The sequence below is a fragment of the Chiloscyllium plagiosum genome, chromosome 27 (assembly GCF_004010195.1).
Source record: "Chiloscyllium plagiosum isolate BGI_BamShark_2017 chromosome 27, ASM401019v2, whole genome shotgun sequence".
Lineage (NCBI taxonomy): Eukaryota > Metazoa > Chordata > Chondrichthyes > Orectolobiformes > Hemiscylliidae > Chiloscyllium > Chiloscyllium plagiosum.
In genome coordinates, this window is record NC_057736.1 from 15084529 (window position 1) to 15104073 (window position 19545).

Genomic DNA, 19545 nt, shown 5'->3' on the forward strand with positions numbered 1-19545 from the left:
TGGGCAGAGGGTTCTTCTTTGGCCTTGGAACCTTTTGGCACTTAAGGTTTGTTGGATGACCTCAATGGGCTTTTGTGTGTTGACATACTAGTCAGGTTAAGCGTCATCTTGCCAAAGGCAAGTTAATTTTCTTAAACATGATCTGAGGGGCAGGATGGAGGTGCATGACCTGGCCTCCTCTGCTATGACTTCAACAAAACATACAGAGAGGCCTGTGTGTGGTTCCACCTCTACTTGAGTGCCTCCTAACACTACACTGTCTTCTTGAGGCAGGGTTACCTGGACTGAGTCAAGATCTCCACTTCTCTCTGCCATTCCTTCAGTCCTGGGGCTGAAGGGTGGGCCACCAGTCTGTTCATGGAAGCAGCCTGACAATCACATGACTCGCTGCACTGGCACAACTTCTAGGCAATGAGTGCCATTGCATCACATATGCCTGTGTGCTGCTGCTACTCTACCTGTTGCATTTGGATGAAGTCCCTGATTACATCTCTTTGTTGGGCTGAGCAGATGCATGGTCTCTGACAGTTCTGCACATGCCAGCTTTCTGGGCCATATCCTTAGCCAGCTGCAGAGCTCCACTATGAGGTGCTCACCATGTTGTGTACCCGAATATGGTTTGTTTATGGTTCCTTCTGATATGTCAATATCTGGACTGCTAGGACCATGGGTGGAAACCTTGCCAAGGTTTCCTCTCAATTCTCCATACTCCAGTTCTCAAATGTAAATGCTGGTGATTCTGGGGAGGCCAAGCGTTTCTCCACAGAAGCCATGCTGGTGGAACCTACAAAACAAAAGAAAGAGAAGACATCATGGCCAAATGATTGGAAGTGATGTGAAGTTATGGGCTGTCTTCTTTAGTGAACAAAAGAGGGCAATGAGTGAGATTTTAATGTGTGGCACAGCAATTCATGTTGGTATATATAAAGGAAAGGTGGTAAGATGCACTGAGGATAGAGGAGGAAGGAGTAGTGGTATGAGAGGTTGGCAGGAGGAATGTAAAACTGAGTGAGGAAAGGTGTAGCATGTAATGGAGAGTGGCAGAGTATGAGCCTCAGTGGAAGAGGCGTGCAATGCTCAGATAGTGTGAAGTGCCAGAGAGAAGAGTGTGGCACCTATCCTGGTGGGAGTGAAGGAAGTCATTGACTTTCTTTCTACATTGCAGGGTCTTCCTCTGCATTCTGGAGAGGGCGGTGAGCTCATATCAGGCTGTCATGGTCTGGTGGCATGACTTCCTCTGCCAGTCCTCTGGGATAAGGACACCTCACCTCTGGACCCCGTCCACAAGGTTCCTTTTGAAGAATCATGGTACCAATTTCCCTTTCTCTGCCATATTCAGACTCCATCTTTGACCAAGCAGGACAGCTTCGGAATGCCAGTGGTCACCAAGGTGTACAACAGATTTTTAAAAATGGCATGGGTGCAAGGGGTGCCACTCTCTCAGCAGATATTCGCTAAATGTGAAGTTATTCCTGGAACAGAACATGGTAAGATGGGGTGAAAATCAGATGTGAGAGATGCTATAGGGGCAGTGTATGTAATTAATGAGATAGGTTTACTCAGAAAATGTAAACTCTTCAACAGACTGAAAAGATCCAATTCTGCGGTGTTAAAATAAGGCTGAAAATGTTACTCCCCTTGGTCCAGAGGGAGATTCTCCAGGATAGTAAAACCTCACTGTGAATGACTGTACTAAGGTTGCTAGTTGCCAGGCTGAATTTAAAAAAAAGGAATAAACCCTCAAAAGGAAGAGTCACTTCAGATGGATTCTGAGAAAAATTTATAGCACAAGTAAAGGAAAGTGTAAGGTATACATGTCAAGTGTGTTCTTTCGATTGGGCTAAGAATTAGTAGGTGGCTATTCCATTCTTTGGATTAAAGAATAAATTATCCCCAAAGTCAGATTTGTTTTTGATTTTTGTTGTAGTAATTGACATAACATGTGAAATATTGATGTATCATTCTATCAGCTATTTACTACAAGTTGGAATTCTTTTTAAAAAGTTATTAGTCTCAACAGGACTTATAGCAATATATAAGATATATTAATGGCCTCCATTGCCATCCAGATAAAATAGTCCTATGCGCTACAGATTCCTAATTAACAGCATTGCAGTTTTTTTTGTCACCTGTTTAAAAGTAGTCCAAAATCTTTCTCTAGACTTATGTACCTCAGCTTCTAATATTACCTTCATCCAAAAAAGATTGTACATAAATGGCAGGAGCAAGTTACTACATAAATGGCATCTCAATAACAGTTGCAAGTGTCACCAAGCTGTTAATGTAAATATGTTTTTAAATAGACAGCTCAGGAAGGAAGTGGGAAATTAAGGTACTTCTTATCAGCTATTAGCGCTGACATCATCTATCAGCACTAATAGCTTTCATATTCTTGTAATGTTGAGCTGAGGGGTGAACTGTATTAATGCAGGGTAAGATTTATTTAGTATGTGTTGTCAGAGTTCATATTTCTGATGTTAAGTGTTAACTATGAAATGTTTAAGATGGAGGGCCCTCTTAAGGATTAAGGTGAAAACTACTTTAGCATCAGATGTTAACATATCATTGACTTACATTTGTGAATTATTCAGTTCTGCAAGCAGTGTTCCTCAAGACAATTCTGTAGACCTAACAATCTTTAGTGACTTCATCAGCCCCCTTCCTTCCAACACGAGTCAGCATTGAACATTATTCAGTTCCACTCACAATTCCTCAATAATGAAGAGATCCAGGCTTGCAGAAAACCTGAATAACATTCAGGTTTTTGGTGATAAGTGGCAAATACTTAATATGTCACAAAAGTTTCCAGGCAAAAAGAGAGACTACAACTCTGCTGAATACACCACCATCAAAACTTTAACTACAAACCTAACTGGAGCAGCCACATAAGTATTGTAGACATAAGAGTAGGGGAGAAGCTGAAGATTCTAACATATAACTTACCTCCTGTACCCCTTCACTAAATACAAGGGACAAGTAAGTGTCCACTTGCTTGGATGAGTGCCAATAACATCAAGGTGGTTGGCACCAAATTAATCAGCTATTCCAGATTTTATGGGACCATTCCAATTTTGAGGTGGTTTTCCCATGTTCCCAGTTGTCATTGTTGGGACTCGGTTTGTCCCATATCTTCAATCCTTCTTTTTCGCAAATGCACAGTACACCCCCACCCTCCTTTTCTTTGCAATGACCCACATGCCAAAGTGTACCTTAATTAATTCCTTCTTGATTAATATTCATTAGTAAGCACTCACTTCATCCATCATTGGCACATGGTGGCAACAAGGTGCACTGCCAAAACTACTTGCCTAATCAAATCCTCAAATGCTAACATCAAGATAGTCTAAAATAATAGATGGATGGGAAAACCATTATCTTTAAGTTCTCTATATCACGTTATCCTGACACAGAAACCATTTGGCAATTTCTCCATATCACAGGGTCAAAATCCTGAAATGTCTTTTCTAACAACAAACTATATCTATACTGCATGAACTACAGTGATTTAGGAGGGCAGCTAGGGATAATGCCAGCAAAGCTGAAGTCCCATCTACAATTAAAGACTTTTGTATTTCTTATGTGGTGACTTGTCATTATAATTTCAACATATCATTGAATGCCACTAGTACATCTGCTTACACTGGATCAATTACAGATCTTCACAACTTCATGCCTGTAGTTATTCTTTTGTTATGCATTACAGTCAGTGCAGTTATGTGATTTTCTGAACTGTTGATGTACTCTTCACTCCTCCCCACTCACCTCAGTCTGTGAATTTTTATGATTACACAGAGCTTTTACTTCTTTTTTGCCTTCATCTATGGTTGGATTTTGTTACTCTGTATGTGACTATATACTCAGTCATAAAAACATCATCATCATGTCTGCGCACTTCTATGCCTGCTGTATCTGCTCTTTATGGAATAATGTTAAAAATAATGAGGAAATGTAAAGGATGTTTTCTGCAGGCACTTTTCACACCATAATTTTTAAATATAGTTTTGACTTTCAGACTGGAGGACTGGTTCTCAATCAGAATAGAGTATACTAGCTACTGCTAAAATAATAGAAAGTGAAACTAGACAAAAAAGGAGAAGGAAGAAATGTACTGTAAGCAGAATTAAAATGTTCAAATTGTTAAATTAATATTTGCATAATTGAGCTCCATTGATACCTGCTAAACTTTTTTTCTATAACATTAGATATTTCTATTTCTGACAGGAAAGACAAGTGCTTCTAATTTAAAACTATTTTTAACTCTTGATGCCTTCTTCTCCACAAAGTGGTGTTGCTGTTCTGTGGCAATGGGGTGAGAGTGATTGCCCTTGACAACAAGGCTACATTTGAACAAGTGTGATATCAAGAAGCACTAGGAAAATGGGAATGAATGGGAAACAGGGGAAAACTCAATGTTGATTGGGGTCACGCCTGCCACAAAGGTAGATGGTTGCAGGTGTTTGAGGTCAGTCATCTCAGCTCCAGGACATCTGTGCAGGAGTTCCCCTGAGTAATGTCTCTGGCCCAACCATCTTCAGCTTCTTTGTCAATGACTTACCTCCCTCATAACTTCAGAAGGGGGGGGATCATGGTTAATCTCAAAATGTTCACTATTTCTGACTCCTCAGATAAGGAAGCAGTCATTTGACATTGGATAAAGATCAAGGGTGGCCGATCTCTGTGGGGAGTCAGGAGGTGAGTCACTGGTTCCTGGCCTCTCACCTACTCTTATAGCAACAGTACTTACATGACTAGTCCAATTCAGTTTCTAGTCAATGGAAACCTTGAGGATGTTGTTCGTGGGGATTCAATGATGGTGTTGTCTTTAAATGCTCTATTGTTTAAGATGGTTATTGCCTGGCACTTGCATGGCCTGAACATTATTTGCCACTTGTCACCCCAAATCTGGATATTGTCCAAGATTTGCTGCATAGTACCCAAGCATCTGCTGTCTCTATCCTTCTAAGTGATAAGATAGTGAGTTTCAAAGGTGTTTTTGAAGGAACCTTGGTGAGGTACCGCAGTGCATCTTGATGATCATTGTCAAACACTTGCATGGTACAAATATAATTGTAACTTATCAGCCCAATCCTGAATAGTGTCCAGGTCTTGCTGCATATAGATACAGACTGCTTCAGTATCTGAGGAGCTGTAAGTAGTGCTGAACATTCTATAATCATCAGCAAATATCACCACTTGTGATTTTATGGTGGAGGGAGGTCTTGATGAAGCAGTTAATGGTGATTTGATCAAGGACACTACCCTGAAGAGCTCCTAGAGTGTTGTCCCTGGACTGAGATTATTTATTTCCGACAAGCACAACCATCTTCCTTTGAACTAGGCATGACTCCAACCAGCAGAGAGTTTTACCCCCGATTTTCATTGACTCCAGTTTTGCTATACTCCTTGTTGCCATATTCTGTAGATTGCTGCCTGGAGATCAAGAGCAGTCATTTGCACCTCCTTTTGAGTTCAGCTTTTTTGTCCATATTTGAACCAAAATCTTAATGATGTCAGGAACATACAAATCACAAACAGATTATTCCTTTGCAAGTGCTACTTGATGACACTGTCGGCAACCCTTTCCATCACTTTGCTGAGCATCAATGGTATGCTGCTAGAGTGGTTAATGCCCCTGTTGGATTTACCTTGCTTTTTGTGGACGGGACATACCTGGACAATTTCCCACTTAGTTGGATAGATGACAGTGTTGTAACTGTCATGCAACAGCTTGATGAGGAACTTTAGCACTGTAATTGTGCACAGGAAACAGAAGGTAACCTCACCATGATGATAGAACTTTGTCTCCACATTGACTGTTCAGATACCAATACTGTTATGGTCAGATGTATAGGTGATAGGTAGGTTAATGAGAATGAAGTCAAGTAGATTTCCTGATTTGTTGATTTCTTCACCACCTGGCCAGACACAGTCTAATAGCTAGCTCCTTTAAAGCTCACTCAGCTGAGTCAGTAATGGTGCCACCCTCAGTGAAGGATATTAATGTTCCCTCTCCCAGAGTAGTCTTATGACTTTTAGTCCTTCTTTCAAGTAGTGGTCAATATGGAGGGATTCCGATTCATCAGCTGAGGGCAGACAGTAGCTGGAGGTTTGCTTGCCCCTATTTGACCTGATGTCATGAGATTTGGGACATGGAGTCAATGTTGAAGCTTCTTGTCTCCTTCCTGAATGCATGCTATTTTGCCAACCTATGGTGGGTCTGTCCTGCTGGTGGGACAGTTGCATACTCAGGGTTAGTGATGATGGTATCTGGAACATTGTAAGCTATGACGCTGTGGTTTGACAATGTCAGGTTGTTATTTGACTAAAATGGCTATCCCAATTTTGGCACATGCCTCTAGCCTATTGTTAGGAAGAGCTTTACATGGTCACCGAGGCTATGTTTGCTTTTGTTGTTTTTGGTGGATTTGTCTTTGCTGGGTGATCCATCAGCTTCTAATATACTGAGTGGCTCAGAAGGCCATTTCAAAGGGTAATTAAGAGTCAATAATATTGTTGTGGGGTTTGGACTCATGTAAGCCAAGCAAGGCCAGAACGGCAAATTTTCTTCTGCAAAGGGCCTTATTGAACTAGATGGGTTTTTAATGACTATCAAGAATGGTAACCCAGGGTCTAACATTTGGGTAGCAATTCAAATTATACCATCTGCCATGGTGGTTTTCAAACCCCTGTACCCAGAACATTAGCCTGAGGTTTTGGATTATGAGTTCAGTGAGTTACCAGTACCCCACTGTCTACCGATCTTTGAATCCCATCAGTCAATTTAATACCTGGGATGTTTGTGAACTGAAATGCTTTTACAAAGGGACCAAAAACACTGACATAAAATAACCACAGGCATCACCTCACCCACACAGGTTGGTCAAGTTTCATGAAACTTAAATGGATTAAACAATTGGCAATATGAATTGAAATTAACATTTTACTCAAGGTCAATAAAACCATCCAGGTCATTTGATGGGAGGCATAAAATGCTGTACCTCTTGCCAACACACTGGAACAGGAATTCATTGCTGCTAGTATTACTATTTGTACCACACTGGAACTGAAATCAGATGTCAATCATCTATTGTTGCTGCTTCTCCCTCTATTTCATTCTCTGCTTCTCACGCTGCTGCCTCCATTTTCTGCTCTAAATTGTAAATTCATTTTACATCCTTTTCTACTGAACCCAATCCCATTTCATTTTGTACGTATGTTTGTTTGTGGGCTTAATAAGAAATAAATTTATTCTTTATTTTAACTCAAGAAAAGCTTGTGAAAGGTTCTCTATCAGTTATTTACCTTTTTTGCTTGGAGAAAGGTATAGCTCCATGTTAAAAAACTTCAAACCTTTGCTGCGATTGATCAGGAAGATTGAAAAGTGAGCAGTCAGCTGACTCCTCCTTGCTTCATTGTGGCACTATGAGCAAAACAGGGGAAAGTATTGGATAGCTGCAATTAGAGAAAACAGAATTCTTAAATTAAAGCCCAAGCCTGAGGCCATCAGACATTTCTATATGGTATTTATTTTTCGAACAATGTTCCTGTCAAATAATAATTTTGCTTTATTATCTGGTCCTATGTAAATGTATATTGTTCTGACCAGGTGGTTTCTTCTGTATTATGTTCAGTTCTGGTAACCAAAATACAAGGACAAAATACAGTGGTGCAGAGAGGCGTCATAAATTTGATTTCCAATATTAGGATTAAGTTATTAGGAAAAGTTAGAAAAACCTGGATTTTTGGCCCTTGAAAGGACAAAAATGATGGGAACATTACAATGTCCTATAAGGAGTGAGGTGAAAAATATTTCAAATTAAGGTGCAGTACTTGTATCCAAATTGATCAAAGGTAAACTCAACTTTAATGGCATGAATGTTATCTGAAATGTTCTTCCATCTGGAGTTGGCATTAGGTGCAGGTCTCTGGAATAATTTGAGAGACAGTTAAGAGCCATAGAAAAGCCATAATTATGTCTTGTTGTGGATTAATTCGCTCATTTATACCTAACTAAAATATAAATTGCATTTATGCAATACTTTTAAGATAGGGAAATGTCCCAATGCATTTCAAAAGAATAATAATCAGACAAAAATTGACATTTGAGCTGAAGGGAGATCAAAAGAGATAATTAAAACTGTGGTCAAAGAAGTAGATTTTAATTAGTGTTATATAGGGGGACCAAGATTTTAAGAGGCGAATTTTAGTACTTAGCTCCTTAACAGCTGAAGATATGCCTGACAGTTTCTGGGTAAAGGAGTTAGGGATGCATAAAAGGTCACAGTTGGAGATTAGCTGTAACAGAGCCAGATGAGTAGAAATGAGACAATGCAGGGACTTGAATAAAACAGTGCTCACTTTAGAGTCATAGAGTTATAGAGATGTACAGCATGGAAACACACCCTTTGGTCCAACTTGTCCATGTCGACCAGATATCCTAATGCAACCTAGTCCCACCTGCCAGCACCTGGACCATATCCCTCCAAACCCTTCCTAATCACATACCCATCCAGATGCCTTTTAAATGTTGCAATTGTGCGAGCCTCCACCACTTCCTCTGGCAGCTCATTCCATACACGTACCACCCTCTGTGTGAAAAGGTTGCCCCTTAGGTCCCTTTTATATCTTTCCCCTCTCACCCTAAACATATGCCCTCTAGTTCTGAACTCCCCCCACCCAGGGATAAGACTTTGCCTATTTATCCTATCCATGTCCCTCATGATTTTATAAACCTCTATAAGGTCATCCCTCAGCCTCCGACACTCCAGGGAAAACAGCTCCGGCCTGTTCAGCCTCTTCCCATAGTTCAAATCCTTCAACCCTGGCAACATCCTTGTAAATCTTTTCTGAACCCTTTCAAGTTTCACAACAGCTTTGCGATAGGAAGGAGACCAGAATTGCACGCAATATTCCAACAGTGGCTGAACCAATGTCCTGTACAGCCGCAACATGACCTCTCAACTCCTGTACTCAATACTCTGACCAATAAAGGAAAGCATACCAAATGCCTAAAATTGAAGGTGATGGAACTGGCAAAAGCCAATGTAGATCAGCAAGCATAATGGTGATTAGAATGTGTTTTAATAAATTGCAGCACAATCTTTCATAAATCTAAATACATGGGAGGCTGACTAGGAGAGTTTTCGAATAGTTGAGGCCAGAAGTGACAAGAAGATTGGTTCATCCAATACTAGATGTTGAACCAGCAGATAGGCAACCCAAAAGTAGTTCAGGAGTTGAAAAGTTGTTTGAAAGGTAAACCCAGAGATCATCAACATGCATGTGCAGGTGATCCAGCTGTTAGTGTCTAGTTAATGGCATTGTTACATTTGTGGTGCCTATTTGTAAGGTTAAAAAGAAACATGCAGTGACTAGTAATTGTCTGAGCACACATAAAAGTACCTGTAACTCTGAGTGGGCGATGAAAGAAATAAGTTACTGAAGTTAGTAAACCCGCTCCACAAAAGAAAAGTTATGTGTTTTGATTTCAGTCTCTCCACCGAGCTTGGCATCTGTTAGCTGTCATGACTTTGTCAGTGCATAGAGGTAAGGGAAGTATAGGTATGCTACTTTGGGACTTGAGAGTTAACAGTGCAGGGACAAGAGAGGATGTGGGGGGGATATGACTGGTTACCTTTTGGATGAAGGGACCAACGCTTTAACCAACCAGTTAAATTTGCTGAAGACACAAAGATAGATAGGAATATGAGTTATGAATGGGACATAAGGGGTCTACAAAGCGATATAGATAGATTAAGTGAGTTGGCAAGTGGGAAAGTGTGAAATTGTCCATTATGATAGAAAAAATAAAAAAGAAGCAGATTACCTAAATGCTGAGAGGTTGTCAAGCTATGAGGTGCAGAGAGACCTGGGTGTCTTAGTGCATGAATCACAGAAAGTTAATGTGCAAGTACAGGAAATATATAGGAAAGCTAATAGAATATTATGGTTTATTGTGAGGGCATTGGTGAGACCATATCTGGCATATAGATCACTATACTTATGGAAGGAAGTGTTGAAGATAGCTCAGAGAATGTTTACTAAACTAATACTTGGAATAGTAGATTGCCTTACAGGAAAAGGCTGGGCAGGCAAAGCCCATGTCATCTATAGTTTAGAAGATCCAGTGAGACACATTTGAAACATATAAGATCCTGAGGGATCTTGACTGGATGAATGTTGAAATGATCATCGGATAATTTCAAACTAGGGGTCATAGTTTAAAAATAGGGATCACCCAATTAGACCAGAGATGATGAAAGTTCTTTTATCCCCTCAATGGGTTGTGTATCTTTGGAATTCTGAAAGTGATGGATGCAGAATCTTTAAATATTGTTAAGGCAGAGGTAGATAGATGATTGATTACCCAGGAGATGAAAGATTATTGGGGATATTCAGGAATGGAGGATTGAGGTTAAAATCTGATCAGCCATAATTTTATTGAATGGCAAAGGAAGCCAAAGAGCCAAGGACCTACTCTTATTCATGTTTTCGTATGAGCCAAATGAATACATTCCCATTCAGTTCGACAAGAGAGAAAGATATTGCAGGTGGATAATTTTTTAATCCATGCCAGAGTATACAGAAAGGTTGTAGGAGTGGTAAATTAAGGATTCTGGTAATCCAAAATGGAGGACAGGAAAAGTTTCTGGCTGTAACAGGTTGCTCCTTTTTTTGAGGTATTTTAGATATTGGAGGTGATTTCTTCGAATTCCAGGAGCAGTAATTACTGTTTTATATGCTGTTGCAATTGTTTTGGAAATTTGAAAAAAAAGTGGAGAAAGACAAACAAAGGTAGCAAGCACATGGTCTGAAGGGAAAGAGAGAAAGAAATCTACACTGCTTACTGATACAGCAGTGAATCTGCGCAGTTACTGCCTTTGCTGTTTGAATTCATATATCGCTGGGTATCAGAGCGTGTCTAGGAAAACTTAACCAACAGCGAAATTCACAACTGATCTTGGAAGAACCTGTTTAGGAGAGGTCACAGCACAGAAACAGATAAGTAAATAGTTTTGATTAGATTAGATTCTGTACAGTGTAGAAGCAGGCCCGTCAGCCCAACATGTCCACACCGACCCCCCAAAGAATAACCCACCCAGACCCATTTCCCACTTACTGATGCACCTAACATTATGGGCAATTTAGCATGGCCATTTCACCTGACCTGCACATCTTTGGACTGTGGGAGGAAACCGGAGCAAACCCACACAGACACTGGGAGAATGTGCAAAGTCCTCACAGTCACCCGAGGCTGGAATCGAACCTGGTCCCTGGTGCTGTGAGGCAGCAGTGCTAACCACTGAGCCACCGTGCCACCTGAAAAGTTTTAAGTATGGTCTTGCTGTAAATCTACAATAGTGAGTAGAGTGGGTTCTTTCTTGATTATATGTTTTTTATTGGGATCTGTCTCTTGATTAAAGTTTTAAAATATAAGCCATAAATATTAAGTTAATCTGGGACAGTGTTTTGTAGAGCAATAGGACAGTGCTATTTTCTGAGATTATAGATTGGAAGGAGCAAAATGGCCTTTAGTAGACTGATATGCTCTTCTTGTTGGACGTGGGAGTTTTGGGAGATTTCAAGGGTTACTGAGGATTATATCTGCAATAAATGTCATTGGTTGCAAATCCTGTCAGATCAAATGGATCGGTTGGAGCGACAGTTAAGGTAATGAGGAATTTACAAGAGCTGTGGGTGTGATGGATGACAGTTATAGGAAGGGAGAAAAGCTGCAGATACAGGCAGGTAGATTGTTTAACTCCAAGAAAGGTAGGACAGGTAGGCGGGTAGTACAGGAGTCTTCTGTGGCTATCCCCATTTCAAATAAGTATGCTGTTTTGGAAAATGTAGGGGATGATGGACTTTCAGGGGAATGAAGCATGAACAGCCAAGTTTCTGGTATCAAGACTGGCTCTAATGTAATGAGGGGTACATCAAGTTCCAAGCAATCGATTCTGTTAGGGGACTCTCTAGTCAGGGGCACAGACAGACATTTCTGTGGCCAGCAGCGAAAAAACAGAATGGTGTGTTGTCTCCCTGGTGCCAGAATCAAGGATGTCTCAGAGAGGATGCAGAATGTTCTCAAAGGAGAGAGGGACCAGCAGGAGGTCATTGTACACATTGGTATGAACGACATAGGAAGGGAAAAGGATGAGATTCTGAAGGGAGAATATAGAAAGCTAGGTAGGAATTTTTAAAAGCGGTCCTCGAGGGGAGTAATATCTGGAATACTCCTGGTACTAAGAGCTAGTGAGGGTAGGAATAGGAGGACAGAGCAGATGAATGCGTGGCTGAGGAGCTGGTGTACGGGAGAAGGATTCACATTTTTGGATCATTGGAATCTCTTCTGGGGTAGAAGTGATCTGTACATAAGGATGGATTACACCTGAATTATAATATACTGTCAGGGAGATTTGCTCGGGTGGATTTAAACTAGTAAGGTCGTGGTGGTGGTGGTAGGGGTGGGGGGTAGGGGGAGACCCAGGACATTTTGAGGAAACAGGTCAATCTGAGATTGGTACAGTTGAGAAAAGAAGTGAGTCAAATGGTCAGGACAGGCAGGAACAAAGCAGAGACCAAGGTAGGACTGATAAATTAAACTGCATTTATTTCAATGCAAGAGGCCTAACAGGGAAGGCAGATGAACTCAGGGTATGATTAGGAACATTGGACTAGGATATCACAGCAATTACAGAAATGTGGCTTAGGGATGGACAGGACTGGCAATTTAATGTTCCAGGTTACAAATGCTATAGGAAGGATAGAAAGTGAGGCAAGAGAGGAGGGAGAGTGCTGTTTTTGATTTGGGATAGCATTACAGCTGTACTTAGGGAGGATATTCCCAGAAATACATCCAAGGAAGTTATTTGGGTGGAACTAAGAAAGAAGAAAGGGATGATTACCCGATTGGGATTTTATTATGGACGCTCTAATAGTCAGTGGGAAATTGAGAAGCAAATTTGTAAAGAGATTTCAGTTATCTGTAAGAATAATAGGGTCGTTATGGTAGGGGATTTTAACTTTCCACACATAGACTGGGACTGCCATAGTGTTAAGGGTTTAGATGGAGAGGAATTTGTTAAGTGTGTACAAGAAAATGTTCTGAGTCAGTATGTGGATGTACCTACAAGAGAAGGTGCAAAACCTGACTCACTCTTGGGAAATAAGACAGGGCAGGTGACTGAGTTGTCAGTGGGGGAGCCCTTTGGGGCCAGCAACCATAATTCTATTAGTTCTAAAATAGTGATGGAAAAGGATAGACCAGATCTAACAGTTGAAGTTCTAAATGGGAGGAAGGTTAAATTTTCAGGACTTATATACTTAATGGTAAGGTCCTAGGGAGTGTTGCTAAACAAAGAGACCTTGGAGTGCAGGTTCATAGGTCCTTGAAAGTGGAGTGGCAGGTAGATAGGATAGTGAAGAAGGTGTTTGGTATACTTTCCTTTATTGGTCAGAATATTGAGTACAGGAGTTGGGAGGTCATGTTGCGGCTATAGAGGTTTACAAAATTATGAGGGGCGTGGATAGGATAAATAGGCAAAGTCTTTTCCCTGGTGTCAGGGAGTCCAGAACTAGAGGGTATATGTTTAGGGTGAGAGGGGAAAGATATAAAAGAGACCTAAGGGGCAACTTTTTCACACAGAGGGTGGTACGTGTGTGGAATGAGCTGCCAAAGGAAGTGGTGCAATTGCAACATTTAAGAGGCATTTGGATGGGTATATGGACTAGGAAGGGTTTGGAGGGATATGGGCCGGGTGCTGGCAGGTGGGACTAGATTGGGTTGGGATATCTGGTCGGCATGGACGGGTTGGACTGAAGGGGCTTTTTCCATGCTGTACATCTCTATGACTCTAACTTTCAAAAGCTGAATGAGGGCAGATGTTTGCAGATAAATGGACAGCTTGAAAATGGGAAGCCTTCAGACATAAGATAACAAGAGTCCAGGGACAGTATATTCCTGTTAGGGTGAAAGGAAAGACTGGTTGGCATAGGGAATGTTGGATGACAAGGGAAGCTGAGGGTTTGGTTAAGGAAAAGAAGGCAGTATATGTCAGATATAGACAGGTGCGATCGAGTGAGTCCTTAGAAGAGTATAAAGGCAGTAGGACTATACCTAAGAGGGAAATCAGGAGGGCAAAAAAGGGGCAGGAGATAGCTTTGGCAAATAGGATTAAGGAGAATCCAAAGGGTTTTTACAAATACCTTAAGGACAAAAGGGTAACTAGGGAACAAAAGGGCGTCTCATGGATCAGCAAGGCATCCTTTGTGTGGAGCTGCAAGAGTTGGGGAAGATAGTAAACAAGTATTTTGCATCAATGTTTACTGTGGAGAAGAACATGGAAGATATAGAATGTGAAGAAATAAATGGTGACATGTTGAAAAATGTCCATATTACAGAGGTGCAAGTGCTGGATGTCTTGAAATGCATAAAGGTAGATAAATCCCCAGGACCTAATCAGGTGTACCCTAGAACTCTGTCGGAAGCTAGGGAAGACATTGCTTGGCCCCTTGTTGAGATATTTGTATCATCGATAGTCACAGGTGAGGTGCCAGAAGACTGGAGGTTGGCTAACATGATGCCATTATTTAAGAAAGGTGGTAATGACAAGCCAGGGAACTATACACCGGTGAGCCTGACGTCAGTGGTGGGCAAGGTGTTGGAGGGAATCCTGAGGGACAGGACTTAGATTAGATTCCCTCCAGTGTGGAAACAAGCCCTTTGGCCCAACACGTCCACACTGATCTTCCGAAGAGTAACCCCCCAGACCCATTTCCCTCTGACTAACACAATGGGCAATTTAGCATGGCCAATTCACCTGACCTGCATGACTTTGGACTGTGGGAGGAAACCAACGCAGACAGGGGGAGAATGTGTGGACTTCACACAGACAGTCGCCTGAGGCTGGAATTGAACCTGGGTCCCTCGTGCTGTGAGGCAGCAGTGCTAACCACTAAGCTACCGTGCCACCCTTTTTTACACATACTTGGAAAGACAAGGACTGATTCGGGATTATCAACATGGCTTTGTGCATGGGAAATCATGTCTCACGAACTTGAAAAAGTAACAAAGGATTGATGAGGGCAGAGCGGTAGATGTGATCTATATGTACTTTAGTAAGGCTTTTGACAAGGTTCCCCATGGGAGATTGGTTAGCAAGGTTAGATTTCATGGAATACAGGGAGAACGAGCTATTTGGATGTAGTACTGACTTAAAGGTAGAAGACAGAGGTTGGTGGTGGAGGGTTCCTTTTCAGACTGGAGGCCTGTGACCAGTGGAATGCCACAAGGATCGGTTCACTACTTGTCATCATTTATATAATTGATTTAGATATGAACATAGGAGGTATAGTTAATAAGTTTACAAATGACACCAAAATTGGAGGTGCAGTGGACAGCGAAGAAGGTTATCTTAGATTACAACAGGATCTTGATCCGTTGGGCCAATGGGCTGAGGAGTGGCAGATGGAATTTAATTTAGGTAAATGCGAGGTGCTGCATTTTGAGAAAACAAATCTTAGCCGTACTTATACACTTAATAGTAAGGTGCTAAGGAGTTTTGCTGAATAAAGAGACCTTGGAGTGCAGATTTAAAGCTCCTTGAAAGTGGAGTCGCAGGTCGATAGGATAGTGCAGAAGGCGTTTGGTATGTTTTCCTTTACTGGTCAGAGTATTGAGTACAAGAGTTGGGAGCTCATGTTGTGGCTGTACAGGACATTGGTTAGGTCACTGTTGGAATATTGCGTGCAATTCTGGTCTCCTTCCTATCGGACAGATATTGTAAAACTTGAAAGGGTTCAGAAAAGATTTACAAGGATGTTGCCAGGGTTGGAGAATTTGAGCTATAGGGAGATGCTGAACAGGCTGGGGCTGTTTTCCCTGGAGCGTCGGACCTTATAGAGGTTTACAAAATTATGAGGGGCATGAATAGGATAAATAGACAAAGTCTTTTCCCTGAAAGCTCCTTGAAAGTAGAGTCGGAGATAGGTAAGATAGTGAAGAAGGTTTTAGCATGCTTTTCTTTATTGATCAGAACATTTGATATAGGAGTTGGGAGGTCATGTTGCGGCTGTACAGGATGTTGGTTAGACCACTTGTGCAATATCCTATCGTAAAGATGTTGTGAAACTTGAAAGGGTTCACAAAAGATTTACAAGGATGTTGCCAGGGTTGAAGGATTTGAGCTATAAGGAGAGGTTGAATAGGCTGGGGCTGTTTTCCCTGGAACATTGAAGGCTGAGGGGTGACCTCATGGAGGTTTATAAAATCATGAAGTCTATGGATAGGATAATAAACAAGATCTTTTCCCTGGGGTGGAGTAGTCTATAATTAGAGGGCATAGATTTAGGGTGAGGGGGGGGGGGGAAAGATATAAAAGGGACCTAAGGGGCAACTTTTTCACTCAGAGGGTGGTGCATGTATGGAATGAGCTGCCAGAGGAAGTGGTGATGGCTGGTACAATTACAACATTTAAAAGGCACCCAGATGGATATATAAATAGGAAGGGTTTAGAGGGATATGGGCCAAATGCTGGCAAATGGGACTAGATTGGTTTGGGATATCTACTCAACATGGACGAATTGGACCAAAGGCTCTGTTTCCGTGCTGTACAACTCTATGACTCTTTGACTATATGAGTGAGATTGAATAGTACACAGTCACAAAGAAAATCATTTGTGACTTTGATTTTCACATTTCAATACTGTGGCAGGGGAAAAGCCTGATCAGAGAGATTCAGCAAGTTCTGAGAGATGGACATGTGTTTGAGATACAACAATATTGCCAGTTTTTTTAGAGAGAAAATGGATGTCAGCGATGTGGTGATGGCTTCAAGATGGAGGACCCAGGGAAATGACTTTTGAGGAATGGGTCAACGAAAATTGCTTTGAAAATGAGTTGTATAGTATTTGGCTTTGAAAAGGCATAATCAGGCATTGACTATCAATCTCTGATGCTTACCATTCTATTAAAAGTTGTTAGTCCTGCACCACTGTATCATTGGAACACATTGATGAGAGTATGCTGTTTAGTTTCTTGATCCTTATTCTCTGTTCAGTGGGATCATGGCTGATCTGCGACCATGTGCATCACTGTGACATATAAAGTTCTAAGATTTAGCTCATGGGCAGCAGAAGCCTCCTTTTGCTGTGAAGGCTCCTTTTGTTGTGAATGTGAATAGAGTGAGTTGGGAATATTTGCTTTTTAACAGGCTGATTTTGTATTTCAGGACGAAGGAAATGTAAAAGAGATCAACATCACACATCACGTGAAAGAGGGGTCAGAGAAAGCAGATCCATCTCACTTTGAGTTGTTGAAAGTACTTGGTCAGGGATCCTTTGGAAAGGTCAGTGCATCTTGTGACTTCAGCACCCTAACCTTGAGAAGGAGCTTAGAGATGTCAATGGGGAGAGATTGGAAGGGTCAGTGAGGGGGTCATGTTCCCCCTAAGGCACATTGTGGCACCTGTTGGTGATTATTCTGCTTTTTCCAGTTAACACCATCTCTAGACCTATCTTTTGGTTTCCATCAGGCTACAGATAAATCATCCAGCCCCACACCCTGCTTTGTTAAAAATTGAAGCACGTGGATTTGGACAGATTTCAATCTTTCAACTTTTTAACATCCTACCTGATCAAAACTACTATGATTTCTACATTTTTCAACAGTTGGCACGAAAGAAATATAATTTGTTTGCAGCCATTATCGATCACATCATAAATATATTCCCAATTTTGTAAATTTATGAAATCTTAAAATTCTATAGCCTGGAGCCACATGTAGGCCAGAATATGAAATGTTAATCTTGCATGAACTGCACTTAGCAATTTAATATCTTTTCCATTGATTTTTAAAAATCCTGATTGACTCAAAGAGCAAACGGCCTCCTAGATTTGTAATTTGGTTCAAAATGCTTCCTAATTCAATAGTTAAATCCTGAATGTTTCTTGAATGTTTGATAAGTATGCTATAACGTTACCTGCTCTCTAAAGAGAGCATTGTTGACTGTTTTAGAATACTGTTTTGTCTTATGGTTTTGGTTCTTAACAGCTATCATTTATATTTACAACTCTGTAATGGATGTGAATTATCTCTGGCTGTTTCCCCTGTGAAAATCATTTTGTTTTTCCATAAAATGAGCATTTTTCTAACTCTTAACCTTCTTAATTTTACTGATAACTTGAGGAGCCTTACCAAGGTTTCTACTCTTATATCTCTTGGAGTCATGAGAGTATATAAGCCTTCTTAACACCTCAAAAAACAATCTCTCGTTAAGGAACCTGAGAGAACCCCTATAGGGCCTGTGCAGAATTACTAATTAATCTCTCAGTGAGTTCCCTTGGTAACAGGTAATGGTCTGCTCTGCTAGAATTCATTACCTGAACCCTCTATAAAGCAGACCCAGGGATGGATCTGTAGACCTGTCTGTCTCGGGCTGGGACTAACCTATGTATGTCCCAAGTAGTAGCTCTGTTTCAGTGCTCAATAATAAATAATATTCCTTTTCACTTGGGCTTCCTGACTTATTATAGAATCCTTGAGTGGTCCAACAGAAGCTATAATTTATAGTTTATATATTGCATTTACAGGTGTTTCTGGTGAGAAAGATCAAAGCACCTGATGCAGGTCAGCTCTATGCTATGAAGGTTCTGAAAAAAGCAACATTGAAAGGTAGGATCTTGCTGAGCACACTAAGGAACTTTGATCATCGAAGAATTAGCAGAAGGGCTTATGCAGGTCTTTTGAGGCTGGGGAGAAAGCAATATTAATGTGTCTTGGATTTTGTATTGGGTATCTGCTATGATGTGTTTAGCCTTGTTTCAGTCACAATTTTGCTTTATTTCAGTTCGGGATCGTGTCCGGACTAAATTGGAACGAGACATCTTGGTGGATGTAAATCATCCATTCATAGTGAAGCTGCATTATGGTGAGTTTTGTTTTTAATCTCTTGGTAGGCAACAACAACAAAGTACTGGTATGATTTAGACTGAAAAAGTAATAGGCTGATAAGATCTGGTCAGCCTGTTGCACTAATAATGATTTTTGTATTTGACAAGATTGGACAACTTCTGCATTGAACAGAGTTAATCTTTGTCACTAGAGGTTCCATTTGATAAGCTGAAGCACTGTTACGGTGATTATATACACATGGGTGGTGTAAAGCTTCATATGATGGCAGGCAGACTTAAGTCAGTTCCAAAATGTCTTTTTAAACCTTTATTTATTTCTCAGGATTCAGTTTGTTTATTAAAGTTTGGAACAAATAATCCAGTAAAAGTGGATGCTGGAAATCTGAAAAAGGACAGAAAATGCTGGAAATAATTAGCAACCCTAGTGGCATCTGTGGATAAAGCATTTGTGTTTCAGCATATTTAACTTCCGCTATAATTGAGAAAAAATATCTAGATTCTAAACAAATGTACAAGTAGGGAATGTTAGAAGGGAAGAAAGAACAAAAGTGAAGGTCTATAATTGGTTGGAAGGCATGCAATAATAAATGACAAAAGGGATGGTGGTGCAAGGTGAAAGGAGATAATTCTGTTATC

At 40.8% G+C, this 19545-nt stretch overlaps 1 protein-coding gene across 8 annotated transcripts in view; it reads left to right on the forward strand.

Annotated features, from left to right (window-relative positions):
• LOC122563584 (ribosomal protein S6 kinase 2 alpha-like) overlaps window positions 1-19545 on the forward strand; it is a 214021-nt gene that overhangs the window by 117951 nt on the left and 76525 nt on the right. For 7 of the 8 annotated variants that reach the window (XM_043717500.1, XM_043717501.1, XM_043717494.1 and 4 more), the window contains 3 exons: window positions 17229-17345; window positions 18589-18670; window positions 18846-18926. In XM_043717500.1, coding sequence (XP_043573435.1) covers window positions 17229-17345; window positions 18589-18670; window positions 18846-18926 — 280 coding nt within the window. Of the gene's footprint in view, window positions 1-4675; window positions 4693-17228; window positions 17346-18588; window positions 18671-18845; window positions 18927-19545 lie in introns of those variants that run through there. The other variant, XM_043717502.1, reaches the window with a different exon arrangement.